The sequence below is a fragment of the Oncorhynchus nerka genome, linkage group LG17, assembly GCF_034236695.1.
Source record: "Oncorhynchus nerka isolate Pitt River linkage group LG17, Oner_Uvic_2.0, whole genome shotgun sequence".
In the NCBI taxonomy this organism is placed as follows: domain Eukaryota; kingdom Metazoa; phylum Chordata; class Actinopteri; order Salmoniformes; family Salmonidae; genus Oncorhynchus; species Oncorhynchus nerka.
In genome coordinates, this window is record NC_088412.1 from 31,015,860 (window position 1) to 31,039,731 (window position 23,872).

At 44.5% G+C, this 23,872-nt stretch overlaps 2 protein-coding genes across 7 annotated transcripts in view; one reads left to right on the forward strand and one right to left on the reverse strand.

Annotated features, from left to right (window-relative positions):
• Nucleotides 1-23,872, forward strand: part of LOC115145068 (ras-specific guanine nucleotide-releasing factor RalGPS2-like) — a 160,453-nt gene that overhangs the window by 81,083 nt on the left and 55,498 nt on the right. For all 6 annotated transcript variants that reach the window (XM_065003112.1, XM_065003110.1, XM_065003114.1 and 3 more), the window contains 3 exons: nucleotides 5,660-5,749; nucleotides 5,880-5,972; nucleotides 6,672-6,798. In XM_065003112.1, the coding sequence (XP_064859184.1) occupies nucleotides 5,660-5,749; nucleotides 5,880-5,972; nucleotides 6,672-6,798 (310 nt within the window). The remainder of the gene's footprint in view (nucleotides 1-5,659; nucleotides 5,750-5,879; nucleotides 5,973-6,671; nucleotides 6,799-23,872) is intronic.
• The window catches only part of LOC115145070 (angiopoietin-related protein 1-like), a 30,062-nt gene continuing 17,566 nt past the window's right edge, over nucleotides 11,377-23,872 (reverse strand). Inside the window, exons 5-7 of the mRNA XM_029686309.2 lie at nucleotides 14,835-15,028; nucleotides 13,660-13,930; nucleotides 11,377-13,438 (exon numbers count right to left, since the gene is read on the reverse strand). Coding sequence (XP_029542169.1) covers nucleotides 13,251-13,438; nucleotides 13,660-13,930; nucleotides 14,835-15,028 — 653 coding nt within the window. The 3' untranslated portion in view covers nucleotides 11,377-13,250. The remainder of the gene's footprint in view (nucleotides 13,439-13,659; nucleotides 13,931-14,834; nucleotides 15,029-23,872) is intronic.

Consider the following 23,872-nt stretch of genomic DNA (forward strand, 5'->3'; position numbering starts at 1 on the left):
GAGTTGACTGAGGTAAGGCTGGAGAGGCCCTGGGAGTTGACTGAGGTAAGGCTGGCGGTAACGGAGTGGCTATTTTTAAAGGGATACGGCAATATTTGTTTGTTCTACTTACCCAGAGTCAGATGAACTTGTGGATACCATTTTTATGTCTCTTTGTGCAGTATGAATGGAGTTGGCGTTCATTTCACGAGCCAATGCAAAAGAGTGTTAGCGCAATGACTGGAAATCTACAGGTGTGAGGGCTAGGGCTGGCACTATTACCATATAACCGTGTAACCGACGGTTATGGATGAACACGGTCTTGAAAATAAAATAACCATTAACGTTTTTTTGTGTGTGTGTGGAATGAACAGCTGACGGAAGACAGGACGGCAGGGCATTCGTTCGGTTGTGTCGGTTTCTCCAGTAACAATGTGAAACAAGCAAGGTGTTGTAGCAAACAAGTCTTTGGTTGTCTAGGCAACGCCCCCTTCCTTGCAGCAGCTCACATATGAATAGAGCTTGGAACCTCTAACCCTGGCAATAAATGTGTTAAGGCGTCAATGGAACGCAGACATTCCATTGACCAGATTGGCGCACATTCAATAAATATGATCTAACAAAGTGGATATTCCTCAAATCCTTCATGATTTATGTATTGTAACAGGCCCACAATGTGGTTGCTTAGGGCCGATTTGGATATTGTTGTCTGTTTTCAAATCAAATGTTATTTGTCACATGCTCTGAATACAACAGGTGTAGAACAGTGAAATGCTTACTTACAAGCCCTTAACCAACAATGCAGTTTTAAGAGAAGTACTTGTCAAGTAAAAAATGGATGAATTTTTAAAAAATTCAGCAGTAAATGAACAATAGCGAGGCTATATACAGGGGGTACCGGTACAGAGTCAAGGTGCGACACTGGTTAGTTGAGGTAATATGTAGAGGTAAAGTGACTATGCATAGATAATACAGAGTAGCAGCAGTGTAAAAGAGAGAGGGGGGGTCTGGGTAGCCATTTGTTTAGCCGTTCAGTAGTCTTTTATGGCTTGTGGGTAGAAGCTGTTAAGAACTCTTTTGGACCTAGACTTGACGCTCCGCCACCGCTTGCCGTGCGGTAGCAGAGAGAACAGTCTGACTAGGGCGGCTGGGGTCTTTGACAATTTTTAGGGCCTTCCTCTGAGACCGCCTGGTATAGAGGTCCTGGATGGCAGGAAGCTTGGCCCTAATGATGTACTGGGCCATACGCACTACCCACTGTAGTGCAGAGCCGTTGCCATACTAGGCAATGATGCAACCAGTAAGGATGCTCTCGATGGTGCAACTGTAGAACTTTTTGAGGTTGTTGTCCTAGTACCACACGGCCAGGTCTCAGACTATAGGGAGGAGGTCAATCTCATCGTTGTCGGTGATCAGGCCTACCACTGTTGTATTGAGGATCAGTGTGGGGGATGTGTTATCTACCCTTACCACCTGGGGGTGGCCCGTCAAGAATTCCAGGATCCATTTGCAGATGGAGGTGTTTAGTCCCAGGGTCCTTAGCTTAGTGATGAGCTTTGAGGGCACTATGGTGCTGAGCTGTAGTCAATAAACCGCATTCTCACATAGGTGTTCCTTTTGTCCAGGTGGGAAAGGGCAGTGTGGAGTGCAATATAGATTTCATCATCTATGGATCTGTTGGCGCAGTATGCAAATTGTAGTGGGTCTAGGATTTCTGGGATAATGGTGTTGTGAGCCGTGACATGTAGAAGTTGTTAATTTTAATGTTTAGAAGAAGTGACTGCTAAATACTAACTCCTGTTCGTATAAGCTGGTTAGCTGGCACACAGACATCTTTGGTGTGAGTCAGTCATTTAAAAAAAACTGTAATGCAGTTTATTGGTAACAATGACATGAACATGTGTTGGGGTTGATATCCATACAAGCATTAAACACAGATCTTTGCCTCAACATAGTGTGAAATACACTAGCCTAAAGGTAAGCTCATTTTTCTGGGGGTCAATGAGGCGACTCAGGATCTTTCCCCCACAGCCCTTTCCCCCACGCATTTCAATTGCTATTCCATTGTTCTGTTCAAGTTCAATAGACCTCTTTTAACACTTCTATTTGACTAGTATTCTCATGGCTACTCTTGCAATGGCTGCCTGGTATTGTGATGCAATCATTTCCATGGTCATGTAGAATGTTCATTCAAATAACTGATGTGCCTCATGCAATGGAATGTCATTTTTGTAATGTTGAAATAACAAATGACATCATGTATTGATGGGTACATTTCCTGCTTTTTACTTCCTGCTTTTATTTCCTGCTTTTATTTCCTGCTTTGCTCCTTGCAATGGTCACAAGTCTATCCATTATGCCATTCTTGACTTGAATGGGGATGCCCATTCTATTCATTCTATTTCTATGGCAGCACATGCAGTCAGGAGGAGAGGGGAAAATGTGCGTCTTGTATAAAATAAATGAGCCCCTGACCCTAGCCATACCCAGCTGTAGCCTCTTCAGCACCCAGGCAGTGAGATGGGGCTATCGTAATCTCTCCAGTCCTCTGGTGCTTTTATGAGAGACTCCGCCTATTACAGGACTAATCCGCAGCTATCAGCTGGTGTCTCAATGTTCCATGTTATTTATGATGATTGCAGAGTTGGACAGAGCAGCCTGAAATAACAGGGATTTATAAGATCATAAACACTACTGGAAAGACAACTGAGAGCCTCTGCTCTTTCCTCTGGCCTGACCTGTAGAGTGCACACACATAGACATATGAGGGCGCGCACACACTATTTTAGGCTTTGGGGATTAGGTTTATGAGTTAGGTTTGGGGTTAGGGTAAGGGTTTGGAATAGGAATACATGTATTACTTTCCCCCCAAAAACTGATAATTCACAAACACAAAGTTGTGTGTATGTGGAGGATGTTAGAGGGGACAAATGTTATGTTACTACCCTGCAACTCTCCAACCACTTGAATCTCTTGAATGGCTGTGACCCTCAATGGTGCCGGAGTGTAGCAGTACATTATTTTTCCCACAGTGGTTTTCTATGCAGAGCCACCTGCAGTAAGCTGATATCACACACACTCACACTGACCCTGTGGGGGGTTTGGTCAGTCTGTTAACCAGAGCACACCCCTCCCTTCCCCATGTTGCTTCCCCCCTCTGGGCCTGTCTGGGATTCTCATCATCTGCACAACCCTGCACGTACAGTAGAACCATGATCACACACACTCTGAAGAAGGGAGGACCTAAAGATTTGGAGAAGGGAAGAGGGAAAGTGAGCGGGAGGAAGAGAGGGACTCCTGGGGAGATGGAAAGTTGAAGATGAAGCAAGCGAGTTGGAAGTGTAAGAGAGGGATGCAGAGAAGTGAGATGGTTGCACAGGGAAAGTAAAGGATAGAAAAAGCTGACTTCAAGGAGCATCAGTATTGTGTATAGTTGATGACATATTGATGTATTGGTCTATTACACAGACAGGCAGGATATACGTTTGAAGTGCATATTTCCTTTGTTTTTCCTGTGGGTAGGTTAGGTGACATCAGCGCTCTAGATCTCTCTGATCCACGCTGATCACTCTGTCTCTCCGTCTGTCTCTCCCTTCCTCACTATCTCTCTCTTTTTCTCCTCTCCTTTCTCAGGCTCTCGCTCTCTCTTACATACATACTTTCTCTCTCAATTCAATTAAATAAATGCTATATTGGCATGAATGGGTGTTTGCCACTGTTGCCAAAGCAATGTATATGAAGTATGACACAAATGAACAGTATGCGTGACAAATCATTTTAATATCAACAAAATCAATTATACTGTACATAAATAATACACAAAAAGGAAAACGGCAACATTTGAGAAGTTAAATCTAGAAGGGGTCATGTACATGACATGGTGGGAGCTATTGTCACTTGTCTTATGACAGGCCAGGACACACTGCAGCAAGCTCTATGTTTTCACCTAACAAAATGCTGATTTGTTTTTCTCCTCAACATATGCAGTTAAAGAGATCCTGAAATTCTTTGTTTACATTTCAGGAGATAAATACCTCAGTCATTGGAGCAGTTTTGTATAAAGTGCTGCTCATTCTCTAGTTCACCCAACCCACAGTGCTTACATAGTCTTTCTTCGCAGACCTTCCATGTTTTTCTGTTTTCTATTTGTTTCTCTCTTGCTCTATCTTTCTCTCTGGAACACAGTGTACAGACGGCTTTAGACTATAAAAGACTCAGGATGCCTGATATCAGCTTATTTTCCCCCCATTACCACTCCTCTTCCTTCCATCTTTCCATTCCTCTTCCCTTCCCTCTCTTCCCTTCCCTCTCTTCCCTTCCCTCTCTTCCCTTCCCTCTCTTCCCTTCCCTCTCCCCTGAGGGTGGTTGGACCAGACACTGACCAATTCATTGACCTTATTTGCTTTACTATGAGAGGAGAGCTGTGTCAGTGAGCTCTTGGCCATTTGATATATCGATCAGATCACTTTGTTCTGTCTCTCACACACTGACCACATTCTCTTACATACCTTTTATGGGTAGCTGTTGATACATCAGCTGGTGTAGTGCTGCTGGATCATGGGGAAGCAGCGCTCCCTCATTTTTAAATTTAATTTAAATAAACACAGAGCTGGTCAAACTATTTTTGGAAATTTAATTCTGATCATTTATGTATGATTTATAGTTAATTACCACAAATTACATAACAATTATAGTATGACAAACTATATAACTAATGGTGGTTTCTTCCATGTCTCCTCTCTGGCGGTGACGAGAATGAAGAGCTGTAGGCTACTTGTGTGCACTGCAGAGGCCGGTCAGAGGCTTGACCACATTGACCAATCAGAACATTGTAAAATCATCACCAGCATTTCCTATCCTATTCTTAAAGGGATACCATCCTTATGTCTCAGTTTCCAGTATGAAGGAAGTTAGAGGTAGTTTCACGAGCCAATGCTAACTAGTGTTAGTTAGGGCAATGACTGGAAGTGTATTTTATTTAACCTTTATTTAACTAGGCAAGTCAGTTAAGAACTAATTCTTATTTACAATGATGGCCTACCATAAGGCAAAAAACCTCCTGCGGGAACGGGTTGCTGGGATTAATGGGCATCTACAAACCATAGGCTAATAGTTTAACACCATCTGCTCTAAAACAGTCATTCAAGAAGATCTACATGCATATTCCCATGAAACTGATTGTGATCAAATAATTGGCATGCAGATGCCATTTCGCCGGTAAAATGTGAATAATTATCATTAATGGTTGACAGCAATGATGGCCTATTTTGAGACGAGGTACAGTATCCCTAACTTGGAGAGTGGGGGTATTAAAAATAGTTTCTTCCACCACTGGCTGGAGTCTGGTGAACTTTCCTCCATTCCAGTAGCCCTCCGACCCCTCTTCTCCTCCAGTGCTCTTGTTTCCCCCAAAGATCACATTGCAGACAGAACAACTAATCTGATGAACATTCCCATTTAGTTCAGCTTCTCTGTAGACATTGTGTTGTGATCTGACCTGTGTGATGTAGGCTGAGTCTGTCTTGAAGGAACATTATTGTTAAATAGCTGTTTAGTCTGCAATCACATGTATGAGTGTGTCTGTCTACTCTGTTGGGAAGTCCTGTTTAACTATCTGTGTCAGGTGCCGTTAATCACTTTGTGCTATGCAAAATAACAAATTGATTGATTGTGTCTCCAGACAACTTTCTGGGTGGTGAGGGAGATCCTTCATGCTCAGACCCTGAAGATCAGAGCTGAGGTACTCAGTCTGTACATCCGAACTGCCAAGGTAAGGAACACAACGCTGTACTCTGTTTATTCTCAACCGATTATTGTTTCATTTCCACATGAGTGGACAATAAACCTATAGTAATGCAAAAGTGTGTGTATACATCTCGAGTGTTTTCTGTTCCCAACAGAAACTGTGTGACATAAACAATCTGCATGCCGTGATGGCTGTGGTGTCGGGCCTACAAAGCGCTCCCATCTATAGACTCTCCAAGACGTGGGCGGTGAGTTACTGTGTGTCCATGCAATGGTCTCTCTCTAACCGCACGCTACAGAAAATGTGGTTGAAAATGTGTTTGCCGGTGTGTTGTAGAGCAGTGGCAGATGTAAATGGTCTTTATCTCACCAGTCAAAAGTCATTACATGGTCATTACTGGAATATGTCATGGTTTTGTGTATATGAAGCGTCTGTGCAGAAACTTCAGCGAGAACATTGATTTAACGTGCACTGTCCCTGTAAAAATAAACTCTCATACATAAACTCACTCACTCTCCGCACAACTGGTCACTCTCGCTTTATTTCTCTCACACTCTCGCTCACACTCTTTCTCTCTTACTCTCTCGCTCTCTCACTTTCTGGCAAGGCTCAAAACCAGACTTTGTTTGCCGGGTAATGCACGGTATTATATTGCACTCTGAAGTGACCGGAAAATTAATAAATTAGTCAATGAGTCAATGAATTTGAATCACAACGAGGCCATTCCAGGGAAATGATCCCCAGTTCTCCCGCCACAACAATATTCCTGGCTCCAGGTTGGATATTGTGCTTCTTACGTCCAGATTTGAGCTCTTTCCCTCCTCTTTTTTTAGCACTTTCTCACTTGGCTCTTGCTTTCATATGTTCCCACTTTTATTTAGTCTGTGAATGTTGAATGAATTCTCTGTATGTGTACAATAATTCAACTCTCTCTGTCTCTGTGTAGTTGTTGAGTCGGAAGGACAAAGCAACGTTTGAGAGGTTGGAGTACCTCATGGCCAAAGAAGACAACTACAAGCGTCTGAGAGACTACATACGCAGCCAGAGCATGAACTCCTGCATACCATACCTGGGTAAGATGCAGACACTTTCCTGTCGCCATTCTCCCTGCCATTTTATGTAGAAGGACTGAGAAGCTCAGACTTTTTAAAAGGACTTTCGACTCTAAAATGAATGAAAATAAAAGTATACTAACGCCATCTAAAATATCATTTCCACCTCTAGAAATGAGCCCAAAAATGTATTGTTACAATTATTTTAACATATTGGACCATGCATGGTCCATATTATCAGGTATGCTATTAGCAATCAGCATTATCACCTGTAGCCCAACTGATGCAGCATAGTGGCTATAAATAAATAGGCTGAAGAATGGGGTTGCCTATCTGCATTTACCCGATTGAGCTAATCATTTTTTTATTTTTATTTTTTTTACCTTTATTTTAGTAGGCATGTCAGTTAAGAACAAATTCTTATTTTCAATGACGGCCTAGGAACAGTGGGTTAACTGCCTGTTCAAGGGCAGAACGACAGATTTTGTACCTTGTCAGCTCGGGGATTTGAACTTGCAACCTTTCGGTTACTAGTCCAATGCTCTAACCACTAGGCTACCCTGCCGCCCCACTAGATACCCACATGTAATCTTTTAACTAGTTACAATTCATCAATATGATGCTATGTCCCAAAAAACTTGCATGAACACAGTGAATAGGGTTACTTGGGGTAAAACGTCCCCTGCCTGTACCTCACACAGACCACTTAATGTTAAAAAATCAATAATAATCCCCTAACACTTTCCCTGGTTGCCACCACTATTGCTCAACTAAACATTTCATCTGTCTCATCACAATTTAAGTCACTCCCCAAAAATTATTTTGCGGTAGGGTGGCACTTTACCCCACGTTACCCTACAATTTACTCTCACCTATGCACTCACTGCAAATTGCAGAGCTGTAATGTGCTTAACCATGCCCCTGCTAAAAAAAACTTGGGGTTTAAAATTGTGCAATTTGTGCATATTTTGGAGTTGAGAAATAAAGTATGAATGGAAAGCTGGGTTCCCCACGATTGCGTTAAGAATAGTTGTGCATTGACTGTTTGTGAGAATGCCATGGGGAGAGAGACAATCGCCACTTGAATGCGCCTTGAGAGAAATATTTATCTCGCATGGAACGCACAACAAGCCGACAAGGTAAATATATAATGGGGTTCTCTGTTTTTACAATTCATTACTCACTTGCAGAGGAGAAGTAAATGTGAGTTTTCTTTCATGTTCCATATTTTTTTGCCGTGGCGCAGCGCCACAGCTAAATGACTGCAGCGGAAACACCATGTGCCGCTCATAGCTGGACAAACACATGAGTCATGGAGAAATCATTAAAAGTCACATGTTATTTATTTTTCCTCTGCTTCATCATTTTATATTTATTCCCCCTTTCTTTCTTTCCTTTTTCTCTTTGAGAGCTGGCAGCACAGACTGTCTTACTGAACACTAACAAGGCCCAGGAATCCCCTATGAACTACAGGGGGAAAACACATCCGTCTTCTCTCGATCTCTCTTTTTCTTTCTCTTGTTTTCTCTTGCTCTCTCGCCCTCTTCCCCTCACTCCCTCACTCCCACTCTCTCTGTGTGTGTGTGTGTGTGTGTGTGTGTGTTTGTTTGTTCTGTTTTTCCTTTGAGGACTAGATGGAAGGTTTCTTATTTTATTAGCTCTAGTAAAACTTGTGATTCTCTGTAGTTCCTGTTGTGGTAGAAATAAATGGGGAAAGGCAGGAATTGGTGCTCTCTCTTACAATCACTCCACTCTCTGTATACAGTAGAAGCAGCCATACCCTGTGTGTGTGTGTGTGTGTACACAGAGTGGGGAGTGATTGATTGACTTCCCTCTCTGACTGGCATCTTAGTGATGACTACACTGGTGTTTTAAGCTGTGTTTCCAAACCGTGTCCCTCAGTGGAGGGTGTGTGTTATGTTTTTGTTTTTCCCGGAAGTCCTCACAAGGATAGTAAAACGAGGAACATATTGACAAGTGGGGACATTTCGCCGGTCCCCACAAGGATAGTAAAACGAGGAACATATTGACAAGTGGGGACATTTCGCCGGTCCCCACAAGGATAGTAAAACGAGGAACATATTGACAAGTGGGGACATTTCGCCGGTCCCCACAAGGATAGTAAAACGAGGAACATATTGACAAGTGGGGACATTTCGCCGGTCCCCACAAGGATAGTAAAACGAGGAACATATTGACAAGTGGGGACATTTCGCCGGTCCCCACAAGGAAAAGGGCTATTTTAGACTTAGGTTTAGGGTAGGTTAAGGGTTAGGGAAAATAAGATTTAGAATAGGAATCAATTGTTTGCTCCCAACAAGGACAGTAAAACAAACCAGTGTGTGTTGTTCCGTGGAACCCTGCTGCTATTAGAGAGAGAGGTTTATTCATCTGAGTGTGTGCAAACCAGAGATGTAGAATACTCATAGTACAAACAGGCAAAAGGCTGCTCTGATTACAGGAGATTGCTTATTTGAGGTAGCTACCTTACAAAACCCAACAAGCAGTCAAATGCATCCATGGCAGTAGTCATGAGGGGCCTTTGCTCTATGTCAGTCCTTGTACTGGGAAAGGGATTTGGCAATGACTTCTGAGATGTGACAGTCCGGGATATTAGAAGAGGGAATGGGATATAAGAATTGAGTCATAGGGTAATCTTCAGTTGAAGTGCTGAATCCAGTGTGGCTCAGTTGGTAGAGCGTGGCGCTTGCAACGCCTGAATAGTGAGTTTGATTCCCGCGGGGAACAAAAAGTATGAAAATGTATGCACTCAAAGGTGTGAGTCGCTCTGGATAAGAGCATCTGCTTAAATGGCTAAGCAGACTTTCTGTACCGGAAGAGGCACACACATACGCTCCCGCGCACACACTGACCTGAGATTCACACTGTGGTCTGAGATTTTGAATGGGAATCAATGGTTTGGTCTCCATTTGGCCTGTTGACATAAGTAGATGAGTTGGTTGAATTCAATATGCTGTGTATGTGTCTAAAGGGACACACATATTCAAACCTAATTGGATTTAACCACACTTTCACCCCTTTACGCGGCAGACCATTACAGAATTGGCTGTTACAGAAGAGTCACCCATGTTCTGAGGCAAATCCCTGGCTGCACAGAATAGTGCCAGGGCCATTGGCGAGGTGTCTGTGGTGCAGTAGGGTTGGAGCTGGGCTGTGGAGGAACCAATGTAATGGAAATATGAGGGCAAAGTGTCAGATGAGAGAACTAGGCCAAGTTGCTATCCAACTTTCCAAACCAACTCTCTTCAATTTCCCTCTGTTTCCATGACCTACAGCCACAGTATTGGAGCCAGAGATACAACAGCGGTGTGCGTGTGCATGCCTATATATTGTGTGTGTGTGCATTCGCTCATCATCCTTGCAGTGCTGTGTTGTGTGTGTGTGTGTGTGTATAAAGACTAATGGCTCCTTAGGGACCGGGGTCAGAGGAGAATCATAACTTTAGGACGTATCTTAGTAAAACTGAAAGCTTAGCATTTTAACACGGAAAGAATGTCCCCCCCTTGTCTTTTTTCATTCCCTGCCCCCCTCCCCCTGTCTTTTTTCATTCCTGCTCCCCCCTGTCTTTTTCATTCCCTGCTTCCCCTGTCTTTTTTTTCATTCCCTGCTCCCCCCTGTCTTTTTCATTCCCTGCTCCCCCTGTCTTTTTCATTCCCTGCTCCCCCTGTCTTTTTTCATTCCCTGCTCCCCCTGTCTTTTTTCATTCCCTGCTCCCCCCTGTCTTTTTCATTCCCTGCTCCCCCTGTCTTTTTTCATTCCCTGCTCCCCCTGTCTTTTTCATTCCCTGCTCCCCCTGTCTTTTTCATTCCCTGCTCCCCCCTGTCTTTTTCATTCCCTGCTCCCCCTGTCTTTTTTTCATTCCCTGCTCCCCCTGTCTTTTTTCATTCCCTGCTCCCCCTGTCTTTTTTTCATTCCCTGCTCCCCCCTGTCTTTTTCATTCCCTGCTCCCCCTGTCTTTTTTCATTCCCTGCTCCCCCCTGTCTTTTTTCATTCCCTGCTCCCCCTGTCTTTTTTTCATTCCCTGCTCCCCCCCTGTCTTTTTCATTCCCTGCTCCCCCTGTCTTTTTTCATTCCCTGCTCCCCTCCCCTTTTTCTTTTTTGTGTTTTTGCCTTTTTGTCTTCAATCCATTTCTCTGTTGATCACTCTCCTTTTATCTCTCTCGTCTCCCCTCTACTTCAGTATCATCTTTCCCTGTCCTCTCTTTCCTTCTCCACTTTCACCTTTTTGTTGTCCTGACTCCAGGCTCTCTCTCTCTCTCTCAACTACAGAAATGTGGTTCTCATTGTTCCTCCTCCCGTTCCTCCACTCTCCCCCTCTTCTCCTCCTCTACTCTCCAAGGCTGCATTCTTTCATTATGAACTCCTTCATAATGAGAGGTTTCATAAGACTCATCATCCTCCATATTTACTACCTCTTTGTTCCTGATAGCTCCTTCATACAGCGGTATAATCAAACGTATAATGTTTACGCCAGCTGTGACAAAGCAGACTTACTAGTTTGACTAACTGTCCTGGAATATGTGGTTGGGTGAGAAATGGAGAGAGAGATGGTGTGAATGAGAAGTCTTGAGAGCAACGGGTATTTAAAAACGGTTTTATTTAGTATAGAGCTGCATGGAAACTGATGTCAGAGCAGGGCAACTATTCACCTTTGTCAACTTGACGTTCGTCTTTGTGTGTGTGTTGGAGAATGACCCATATGGATTGTTTGGGGTCGATACCGATTTTTAGGGAGTCAAGGCTGATATTTTAGGCTGATATCCAATATCATTACATTTTAAAATTTGGATGACAACATTTCCCAGAGACATTAGTGTATGCATTAATTTAAATATCAAAAAATACGTTTGACATAGTTTTTACCAATCTAACTACGTAACACAATTACAAGTCAGATGGTTCGTTGCAGAAAATGGTGCGTGTTCAAAATGATAACCAGCTAAATGACAACTAGCTAGTTACATTGGCTATTAGCTCCTATTTGTTATCTTGGCTACATTTTTATCTAGCTATCTAGCTAACACCACATATGAAATGTTTAGTTGTGATCTTTGATAACAGGTCACATCGCTAGCTTGCTTATTGCATGCATGTCCGGGCACATTGACACAAGCCTAATTATTAGTGAATTAACTCAACTAATATTTGCCACGGGAGTTAATTCATCCATTGTGTCAATTAATCCATTTCTTAATACTACACATTTCTGTTGGAGAATGAGCTAGCTTGCTGCTTACTGCTGCTGATTTTCCCAGCTAGACATTCCTTGGCATTGTGCAGTGCTCGTGGCTGAGGCGTTGAGTGGTGGCTGGCATAGCAGCAGCTTTGCTATGTAGAGGGACTATCTGCAAAGTCGTTAGAGAAGGGCCAATAGCCGATTAGACTAGAAACAGCCAATATCGGCCCAATATATCGGCTCAGCTGATTATCGGTTGTTCTCTAGTGTGTGTGTGTGTGTGTGACCCTTAACAGGAATAAACAGAATGGCCATACTGGGGCTAAATAGAGCAGGGAGTGACTATAACTATACTCATTATAAATATGTTGATAAATAACAGAAGTGAGAGATGGCAGGGAGACCATGGAGGAAACATTTGGCTTGAGCAGATTCATACGTCTTAAATTAACTCTCACAAATAAAGCCCAATATATTTACATGCCAAAGCGAGTTAGGCCATTCCCACGTCACAAAGCACATTGTTAGAGTCCATTTCTGCTCAGTGCTTGTGGGAACCCCGAAACAACAAGCCCAAACAAAACAACAGAGTAATATGTACATGAAGACCATACCAAGTCCTGTATGCCTGGGGGGAGGTGCGTGCCTCTCAACCCCTTTTGACTGTGGTACATTCTCATTTTGATTTTAACCGATGACATAAGGAACTTGTAAATAAATCCTTATTACGCTGTGAAGAAAGGCACTCACTTAGCAACAAACCCGCTGGAGACAAGCAAAACAGAACAACAAAATGAACAATATTTTTTTCCAGTAGCATTTAGGCTGTAAGTCATCTCAAATTCCTAAAGTAATCACCTTCATAGCGTATTGTACTGTGACATGGTGAAGTAGCATACTGTATATATAGACTGTTGTAGAAGGCAGTGGCAGCTAGCTCTGTTTTCGAGTCCATACTCTGGCTGTCCACTGCTATCTGTCACAGCACTATCTGGCTATGTTAGAGAGGACTCAATAGGAGCACAGCTGAAACATAGGAGAAAGCTGTGTCTTCTATCCAGAGAGGGTCAAACATAACCAGGGTTTCCATTTTGGGCATTGACTGTTGAAATCCAATCCTCTTCTCCACTTGAGAATGGAAGGATGGAATGGAGTGTGGAGATGAAGGGTAGTTTGGTAGAGAAGCTGAGAGGGGTCAGGAGTGGGAGGGGTAGGGTAGGGGTCATGATGGGTCAAAGGTCATGGTGTAGGTAGGGAGATGGAGCCTGTTCCAGGCTCAATCGATAGGTCGGATCATCATGCGGACAGACTTGAGGGAGTAGAACCCTCCTCCATACTCGGCCCAGAAGATTCCATCCTGGAACTTACTGCGGTAAACCCCTCCGCTGTACCATACCCCGTTCAGGTTGGTCTGGCCACAGGCGTTGTACCACCAGCCACCCTTATGGAAGTGAGCACAGTTACCTAGGGAGGGGAGAGGAGGGGGCTTAGTGGTACAGCATATTCTAGTGCTTGATGTCACTTGAGCAGGGATGTTAGAGAAATGGACCACAGTACAAAGAAGCTTGTGAAACGGTATGATTGGGAAACTAGTATTGTAGCATAGTAGTGTGTTAACGTACAAGTACAGCATTGTACTTGTATTCTAGCATACATCCCTATTTTGGCACACTGTCTTGTTTTACCTGAGAAAACGTCCTTGTCCCTGTCCAGCGTGGTGAACATTTTCCCATTGTGGCTGCTGAGGGAGTCTCCAGCGTTTCCCTGGTAGGTGCCCAGTCTCAGGCGGTACCCCTCACTCTCAGGCTCCAGGTGAAAGCTGCTGTACTCGGCATACACCTTCTTTCCCACCCAGTCCTCCAGCTCTACCAGCAGCCTGTAGTCCCCCTGCTTCCCTAGGTTATAGATGTTCTCCAGACCCAGCCAGTACTCACTGTCAATGTTCCCAAAGCCTTTCTGTAGGGGGGCGCACACACACACACACACACACACAGCAGGTTATAATATACATAATTTCCAGTCTCCAAGGGTTTCTAATGAACGGTTACAGGACAGTGAGTTGTGTGGTGGTTGTGTAGTGTCCCAGCTAAAGCTTTTGGAATGCTGCTTTCACCTACTAACTAGCCTAACAAACCACACCGTTTCTAGTCAGCAGCAAAAGGAACCACACCTGTGTCTGTAGACAGTCTAAATAGTCCCGCTCAGAGGACAAAGAGAGGGTAAATCACAGAGGGTAGACTTCAGTAATATGATTACACGCTGCATCATTGTGTTAAAGGAAACCAGACCTTAAGAATCAATGGAACAGAATTGAATCAGTTCCCTGTTGGAGATGATAATGTGTCAAAGTTCTGCCTTCCCAGTCAAGGTGAATTACTGGCTGTGGCAGGGGAGAAAGTCTATGGGGGCTACACACACTGTCTCACACACACACACACACTGTCTCACACACACACTGCTGGATGTTTTGGGTCCAGATGAGATCTGTGATGATGACTAGAGGAAAGTGGGGGGGATGAAGGAAGAGAGAGGAGGGAAGGAGTCTGATTTCCTCACCTGCCCATGGGGGTATAGTAGGTGTGTGTGTGTGTGTGTGTGTGCACACATGCGTGGCTCTGTGCCAGGGCTTTCTCCAGAGTAGTGGGGAGTGGGCTTGGTTATGTTATGTAGGAGGGGAGATAAGGGGAACATCAGCCCCTCCCTCCATGTCCCTACTGGGGTCATATCTGGGTGGCTTCTGGTTGGAGGTCAGAGAGAGAGGGCTGGACTTACCCCCAATGGCTCTGTGCTTAACAATATACATACTTATCCAGATGTTTATGATCGATGTCAGTGTGCGTTATCGTCTGCACTATAGTACCTTGTAGTTCTCCCAGTTCCTGAAGAAGTTGACCGATCCATCCTTCCTCCTCTGTAGCACAGTCCAGCCTCCGTTGTCTAGGCCGTGTTCACACCAGGCCTGAATCAGCCGGTCACTGCCCTCGGACTTAAGCAGGTACATCCCACTGGTGCTGTGGCCCGCCTGGCGCACCTGGTAGCAATCCTTAAACGGACCTGGAAGAGGGGGAGGGAGAAATGGGTCAGTGGCTGCGTCCAATATGGCACCCTAGTCCCTATATAATGCACTTGTTTTGACCAGAGCCCAAAGCCAGTGTGTCTCCTCTGTTATGTAACATCCTCTTCTCTAATCTCCATACTATATCTTGCCTCAGGTGAACAAGATGTCTTCTTTCATCACACACTCGCTAAATAAATTATGTACCCCCGCTGGGCAGACAGAGACAGAGAAAGGAAGGCATCGCTTGCCAAGACCTCCTAGCTTAGGGGGATGGGTAGGAGTAGTTACGATGCTGTAGCAGTCCGTGAGCCCCTTTCCTGCCCAGACCACCATACAGCCTTGTGTAGCCAGCCAGCCAGCATTAGCTCAGTACCTAGATTCCCAGCTGTATCTAAACCCTGCTTATTTCCTGCTCCTGTGTGAATGATATGTGTTGAGCAGCCAGGAAGACAGTCTTTGTGAGGGGGACCTCTGGGGCCCGAGGCACACAGAAGATAGTTTTCTCAGCTGTGTGTGTGTACAGGGAGGACAGAGCCACTGTAGTGCTTTATAAACATACCTAAAACCTCACAGAACCGGGATATATTATTCCAGTAACCATACGTCTTCATCTAGACCACTTCTGTCTTGAGGGGCTTTCTGTCTATAGCTCTCTTGGACTCTTTCATTCTCTCTCCAAGTAAAAAAACAGGGGAATATCTCATGTGACCCTAGTGATTTGAGCAGGGATTGGCCCATCCACAGTGTGGTGTTGGTCTGTGTATTGAGGTGAACTGGCCATGTGTATTTTGAGAGCTAAGCCATCAACAGAAGAGAATTCAGCCTGGCTCCACTCATCCTCAGAGATTCATGATAGATGATCGTGTTGCTTTTCCTCACAGAGCAGGAACAATTAATCGCTTTCTCTCTCTTGTTGCTTTTGGGACCAAATAAACTGTCCAGAATGAACGGAGATGAGTAGATTTATTTGGGCTACGTTTCAGAGTGGAGGAGCTCTGATATGATGTGTATGATTTAGTTGTCTGTCTCTCTTTCCGTGGGCCATCCGGGGAGGGCCCGTGTGGCTCAGTTGATAAAGCATGGCGCTAGCAACGCCAGGGCTGTGGGTTCACACCGAGGACCAGTACGAAAAATGTACGTACTCACTTATTGTAAGTCGCTCTGAATAAGTGTCTGCTATATGACTACAATGTAAATGTAAAATTTACTCAGTGAATTTCATAAAGTAAACCTTTTTAGATTAAACAATATTACATATATTTACGTCACTAAATAACTGATTAAAACGCACTGTTTTGCAATGAAGGTCTACAGTGGCATCAACAGAATTCTGTAGGGTAGCACCATGTAGCCGGATGACAGCTAGCTTCCCTCCTCCTCTGGATACATCGACTTCAATACAAAACCTAAGAGGCTCATGGTTCTCACCCCCTTCCATAGACTTACATGTTGTCCATCCAATCAAAGTATCAGAGAATGAATATTATACTGAAAGCATAAGCTACAGCTAGTTAGTGCTGTAGTGCATCAAATGTGGTGAGTAGTTGACTCAACGCGAGAGAGAGATAATAGTTGATGAGTTTTGAACAAATTCATTTCTTAAATGAAAGAAGCAGCAGTTTTATTTTGTTTTTCTCTTCTTAGTTTACCTTTCACTTAGTTAGCTACCTAATGCAGCTTATTTAGCCTACTCAAAAACCTGTTGGATAGCCAACACTACAACTCTTCCAACTGAAGTTAAGCTTTCAGTTGTACGAATTTATTGCAGCCGGGGCCCACCGGTGTAACTGCTAAACTGCTTTCTGTACACTGTATTGTGTGATTGTACATAATATAGTGTCCACATAGATTTGATTGTGGGTTTACTAACGTGTCAGTTCTAGTAGCCATGTTGACTATGACGTTAGCTAATATGGTGACGGCAATGTAGGCTGTGTAGTGGTTTAGCGGAGAGGTGTCACTGGTCCAAAAAGTTGGAGAAGCTAGCTAGCTAGGTTAATTGAGGCTGCAGTGCATGCGCTTCCTTATTCTTCTAATAACAACATATCCATTCAGAATATTAAGTAGCAGCCTAGCTGTTGGTCATTGTAGCCTATCCTTCTCCTCAAATGTTTATTTCTATCTTCCATTAACACGAGAACCTCCTGGCCGTTCAGCTTGTAAGTACCAGCTAGAGAGTGTTGCCGGGTGTTCCATTCAGTGTACACATCAGATGCATATCAACCCGCAAGGTTTGCAAACTAAAACACCAAGTCTTGATAAATAGTGCATAAACAGTTGTAATGCACAAATTGCATGAAGAAATATATCCATGGAAAAATAGAACAATAGTTATTTGTTTAGATTAGTTTTTGTATAATTCTACAAAGTCCTTGTGAAAAAATTAGGCCTAAATCCAAATTTGACCCTTCCAGCCAATGACGCATGAGCATTCTAACAGTGTAATAAATACATTTCATATATGCTATTGGAAGAATAATAATTTGTTTGTGTTGATAAAGGTCTTAGGTAACATTAGAAACCTAAAAAAAACTTATTTCAAAGAACATAATAGCATTTTCAATAGTTTGCAGTGGTGTAAAAATACTTTAAAATACTACTTAAGTAGTTTTTTGGGTTATCTGTACTTTACTATTCATATTTTTGACAACTTTTACTTTCATTTATCACTGTTAATGCCTTGGTGCCAACGTCCTACGGTGCCAATGTCCTACGGTACCCGTTGGTGCCAACGTCCTACGGTGCCAACGTCCTATGGTACCCGTTGGTGCCAACGTCCTACGGTGCCAACGTCCTATGGTACCCGTTGGTGCCAACGTCCTACGGTGCCAACGTCCTACGGTACCCGTTGGTGCCAACGTCCTACGGTGCCAACGTCCTATGGTACCCGTTGGTGCCAACGTCCTACGGTGCCAACGTCCTATGGTACCCGTTGGTGCCAACGTCCTACGGTGCCAACGTCCTATGGTACCCGTTGGTGCCAACGTCCTACGGTGCCAACGTCCTACGGTGCCAATGTCCTACGGTACCCGTTGGTGCCAACGTCCTACGGTGCCAACGTCCTATGGTACCCGTTGGTGCCAACGTCCTACGGTGCCAACGTCCTACGGTGCCAACGTCCTACGGTACCCGTTGGTACCAACGTCCTACGGTACCCGTTGGTACCAACGTCCTACGGTGCCAACGTCCTACGGTGCCCGTTGGTACCAACGTCCTACGGTGCCAACGTCCTACGGTACCCGTTGGTACCAACGTCCTACGGTGCCAACGTCCTACGGTACCCGTTGGTACCAACGTCCTACGGTGCCAACGTCCTACGGTGCCCGTTGGTGCCAACGTCCTACGGTACCCGTTGGTGCCAACGTCCTACGGTACCAACGTCCTACGGTCTTGGTGGGTCAAGGAATAGATATAAAAAAACAGGCTTTTAAGACTTTTCTGTTTGATTTCAAGATTTTGACAAATGTAATCATAGAGCCTGTTGCCGTTTTGATGAGGACAACAAGCTCCGCTCTCGTGGAAAGCAAAAGCAGCAGCATAAATGATGTCTCTCTCTCGCTCTCTATTGCAGCAGTCGTGTTCAGATCTGTACAGGCCCTTCCGAACAAGTCAGTTAAAATTACATACCCGAGACCATCATATCAGATCTGACCCAGACCCTTAACATTATTTAGAATTCTGGATCCGGATCCGCTCTGGTCCCAGATTGGGTTTTGGATATTCGGGTAAAGATCCGTGAAGACTGTGTGTGCGTGTAATCAGGGGTGTATTAATTCTGCCGATTGTGTTGCAAAGCAATTTCTTAAGCAAACGCAACGGGGATGGACCTACCTGAATTCTAATGGAAACTCCAATAGCAACTGTTTGGCCTAATGATTACACCCCAGATCTACTGAATTCAGGCAAGAGTGTGTGTGCAAGGCAGTATTAAATGTCTCGTTGTCACCTTGATTACTCCAATTTGTGTCTCTCTTGACCTATGCACCTACATTATAAACTTTAATTTGTAGGCTAGGTTGTAGCAACCTCATGATGGGTGTAGGGTGCATTCGAGTATCATGTAGTACTCAAATTTGTAGCTCTTGCGTTAGCTCCTATAACTGATGCCTAAACTCTGTCGTGGTCAGAAGTTGTTGGGACGACCCCCACACGTATCCAAGTGGAGATGTCAGTCATGTGAAGTTAGTTTGTGCTGCTGTAACATACAGCTATAGAGCACATCACCACTGTGGAGAGGCAGCTGTATGCACAATCAGAAATCTTCAACACTCGCTGTCCCTCTATTCCTCTGAAAGTGGGGCCCTAGTCATCACAGCCCCTCCATCCCCTCCCCTTGTACTTCCCTCCGTCCCGCTCCCTCGTTCCCTACCAACCGGCCTTTCTCTCAATAGACTCTTTCTAAATGTAGCCCCTTCCCTCTTTCCTCTTCAGTCCTTTCGACTGCCAATAGTCCCACTATTGTTACTGCAGGAAACGGCTGCTCTGCCTGAAGGAGCTGGAGGCTCACTGGTCTGACACTGACATCACACACTGACATCACACACTCCACTTAGACTTCTCTGGAGGCTCTTTAAGCTGGGCACAGGGCCAGTAGTTACAACACTCACTATATTGGATGAGTGTATATATAGACACTTAGTTAAACTCAGATCACACATGCAGACAGACAGATGGCAGGCGGCACTATTTGACAGAGATGTCTGACTTCACGTCAGGGAGAAGTCTGCTGTGAACAATGACCACTTCTATTATGGTTTAAGTGCTTGTGAGCTTTTGCTGTTATAACATTTGACTACTGAAAGGCTGTAGACCAGTTTTGTTGTCTATTATTACAGTGAGGTTGTTTCCTGTGATGGCTAATGGTAGGAAAACTGTAACAGATTAACCAGAGGTTAAAATGTCTGTCAACGAGGGTAAAATGTCTGTCAACGAGGTTAAAATGTCTGTCAACGAGGTTAAAATGTCTGTCAACGAGGTTAAAATGTCTGTCAAACATTGACCCCTAGATCTCCCTTTGTTTATTGTATTGAACCTATTGACCTGGTACAGTACAGACAGAGTTATGGCCCTACAGTGCACCCAGCTGAAGGGTTGAAGTAATGCAGACCCCAGCTGGCCCACAGTAGACCTGAGAGGGGCCGATAGAGGAAGGTAGTGGCAGTTTGATCTGAAGATTACAGTCTCAGGCTTTCCTCTCCAATCCACTTTACCCAAAAACAGACCAGAGATTATTTTGTCCTCAGTAATCATATGCTCAGTCTGTCAGTTTCACCTCCTTCCTGTCCCAGGTCATATATGAAAGCCCTTGCTCATTCTTCTAGTGCAGGGGTACTCAACTACTATTTGAGAAGGTCCGGTCACACAATTTTCCTAGATGGTAAAGGACCGGATGGATATTGTCATTTATCAGCATAGTAACAAACCCCCACCTTGCAACCCATGTAACCTTAAGCTGATCAAACTGTTCACACCCCTGTTGTTGGCGGGGAGAACATTTGGCTATTTTTTTAAAGCTTCTTTCCTGCAATTCTACACATTTTGCCATGGGGCAGAGAGAAATTATTGCAGTTTGAAGCTAATTTCCTGCAATTTACACATTTTGTGTGTTCATATGATACCGGGTGACTCAACAAAATCAATGGGGGCCCCCTGGGGGTGAGTCCCCTGGGCACGTAATCTGGCCATGATCACTACAAGATTTAGACCGCTAAATAGCTGGTTAGACTAAGTTACCTAACATGACCAGCAGTTGATCAACTGGACATTTCTGACAGGTTAAAATTAGCTCTATAATGTCTGTAAGTGAATGCCATAACAAGAGGAAAACTGCCTGTACACTACCAAATTTTGTAATTGCACCTTGCACATTCTACCATTACCACTCTCAACTGCAGAATGTTTAAAGTCTGACTGAGTTCCTGAAGTGTGTGTGCTGCATTCGGGAAGTATTCCGACCCCTAAAATGGATTAAAAAATGTTTTTCCCTCATCAATCTACACACTATACCCCATAATGACAAAGCAAAAACGGGTTTGCCCAGTTCAATTATTATTATTTATTTTTTATGGCAGCTTCATACTGTGGGGATGTTTTTCAGCGACAGGGACTGGGAGACTAGTCATGATTGAGGGAAAGCTGAACGGAGCAAAGCACGGAGACATCTTTGATGAAAACCTTCTCTAGAGAGCTCAGGATCTCAGACTGTGGCAAAGGTTCACCGTCCAAAAGAACAACGACCCAGCCAAGACGATGCAGGAGTGGCTTTGGGACAAGTCTCTGAATGTCCTCAAGTGGCCCAGGCAGAGCACGAAATTGAACCCGATCAAACATCTCAGCAGAGACCTGAAAAAAGAGCTGTGCAGTGACCCCATCCAACCTGACAGAGCTTGAGAGGATCTGCAGAAGAATGTGAGAAACTCCACAAATACAGGTGTGCCACGCTTGTAGCGTCATACCCAAGAATACTTGCGGCTGTAATCGCTGCCAAAGGTGCTTCAAAAAAGTACTGTGTAAAGGGTCTGAATACTTATGCAAATGTGATATTTTATTTTTTATACACTTGCAAAAACTTCTAATAACCTGTTTGTGCTCTTTCATCATGTGTTATTGTGTGTAGATTGATGAGGGGAAAAAAACATTTAATCAATTTTCTAAATTCAAAATGTGTAAATACTTGCACTGTATACCGATACAATTTACATTGCATTTAGTAGTCCAACAGCACAAGGCATTAATTGTTTGAACACTTTCTTCTTAGGCCATGGGCATTCTGAAGCACTGGCCAGAGGGAAGCCTCTCGAACTGAGGCTGCAGCAGGTGGGAGGGGTCGCCAATGACAGCCAGTGCCTTTTTTTTGGTTTCCTTGTGGAACAGACTGCTCAAATGGGAGATTACCATACCACTGTCATATTGAACGTGAGGATGCTCTCCACCAAGCTGCTGTACACCATCTCCAGAACATCCTGGCTGACCCCAAACCACTTCAATTTCCTGATTTAAAAACAAGCAGTGGCTTGCTTTTAAAAATATGCAGTCTGCATTCTCTGTAAAACTCATCTTGTTATCAATTTGTGTCCCTAGGGATTGGAAACGCTTAACCACCTCCACTGATTGGTCGTTCAGAGAGAGTGGTTGGACATTGGCAAGTTGCTGCCATTGATGATCAGCCCCTTTGTCTTTTCCACATTGATGTGGAGGGCACTTGACTGGCATCATTTTTGAATGTTGTTGGTCTATTTAAAATGGCTGTCCCCATCTGACGTAGCATCTTTAAAAAAGAGTCCTACCAGAGCCATGTCATTCGCGTACTTGAAAAGGCTCACATTGTTTCCTTGGATCTTTGTCTCATTAGTGTAGATAGAGAACAACCACAGTGAAAGGACACACCCTGGGGCGCCCCTGTGTTCAGGGTCAGTTCATCAGCGAGTGCCCCATTCATGAGGACCATCTGTGGGCGGTCAGTTGGTCATTAATCCGGGCCTCCCGAGTGGCGCAGTGGTCTAAGGCACTGCATCATCGTGCTAGCTGTGCCTCTAGAGATTCAGGCTCTGTCGCAGGCGGCCCCGACCGGGAGACCCATGGGGCGGCGCACAATTGGCCCAGCATCATCCGGGTTAGGGGAGGGTTTGGCCGGAAGGGATATTCTTGTCCGATTGCGCACTATCGACCCCTGTGGCGGGCAGGGCGCAGTGCACGCTGACACGGTCGCCAGGTGTGCGGTGTTCCCTCTGACACATTGGTGTGGCTGGCTTCCGGGTTAAGTGGGCATTGTGTCAAGAAGCAGTGCAGCTTGGTTGGGTTGTGTTTTGGAGGCTCTCTCCCTTGGCCTCTCCCGAGTCCGTACGGAAGTTGCAGCGATGAGACAAGACTGTGACTACCAATTGGATACCACGAAATTGGGGAGAAAAGTCATTGATCCAACCTGCGAGGCCTCAGGACCAGTTGTCGTTTCAACAGTGTGTGTATTTGTGTTGAAAGCTGAAGTAAAACAACCATGTTCATGATGGTCAGGGTAGCATCCTCAGTCCCCCTATGTGCCTTAGATCAAATGAACCCATCATAGTTTGCCTATCTGCTATGCACAGGTTAAGGTGCTTATTGACAACCCTTTCCATACATTTGGCCAGAAGGGGCTTGAAGGCCACAGGTCGAAAGTCATTTGGTGATTTGGCGCCTGACTTCTTAGGCAGTGGTACAATGGTCAACACCTTCCAGGAGTTGAAACAGTCGTGTGAAAACTCCCTTGAGCTGGTTGGCTTAGAACCTGCATTGCTTTACCCCATAGTCCGTGTGGGCCCGGTGCTTTGTGATAGAATGATTGATTTCAGCTTTTATTTCTTTCATCTCAATCCCAGTGGGTCAGACGTTTACATACACTCAATTAGTATTTGGTAGCATTTCCTTTAAATTGTTTAACTTGGGTCAAACCTTTCGGTAGCCTTACACAAGCTTCCCACAATAAGTTGGGTGAATTTTGACCCATTCCTCCTGACAGAGCTGGTGTAACTGAGTCAGGTTTGTAGGCCTCCTTGCTCGCACACACTTTTTCAGTTCTGCCCACAAATATTCTATAGGATTAGGTCAAGGCTTTATGATGGCCACTCCAATACCTTGACTGTGTCCTTAAGCCATTTTGCCACAACTTTGGAAGTATGCTTGGGGTCATTGTCCATTTGGAAGACCCAGTTGCGACCAAGCTATAACTTCCTGACTGATGTCTTGAGATGTTGCTTCTATATATCCACATAATTTTCTTTCCTTATGATGCCATCTATTTTGTGAAGTGCACCAAGTCCCTCCTGCAGCAAAGCACCCCCACAACATGATGCTGCCACCCCTGT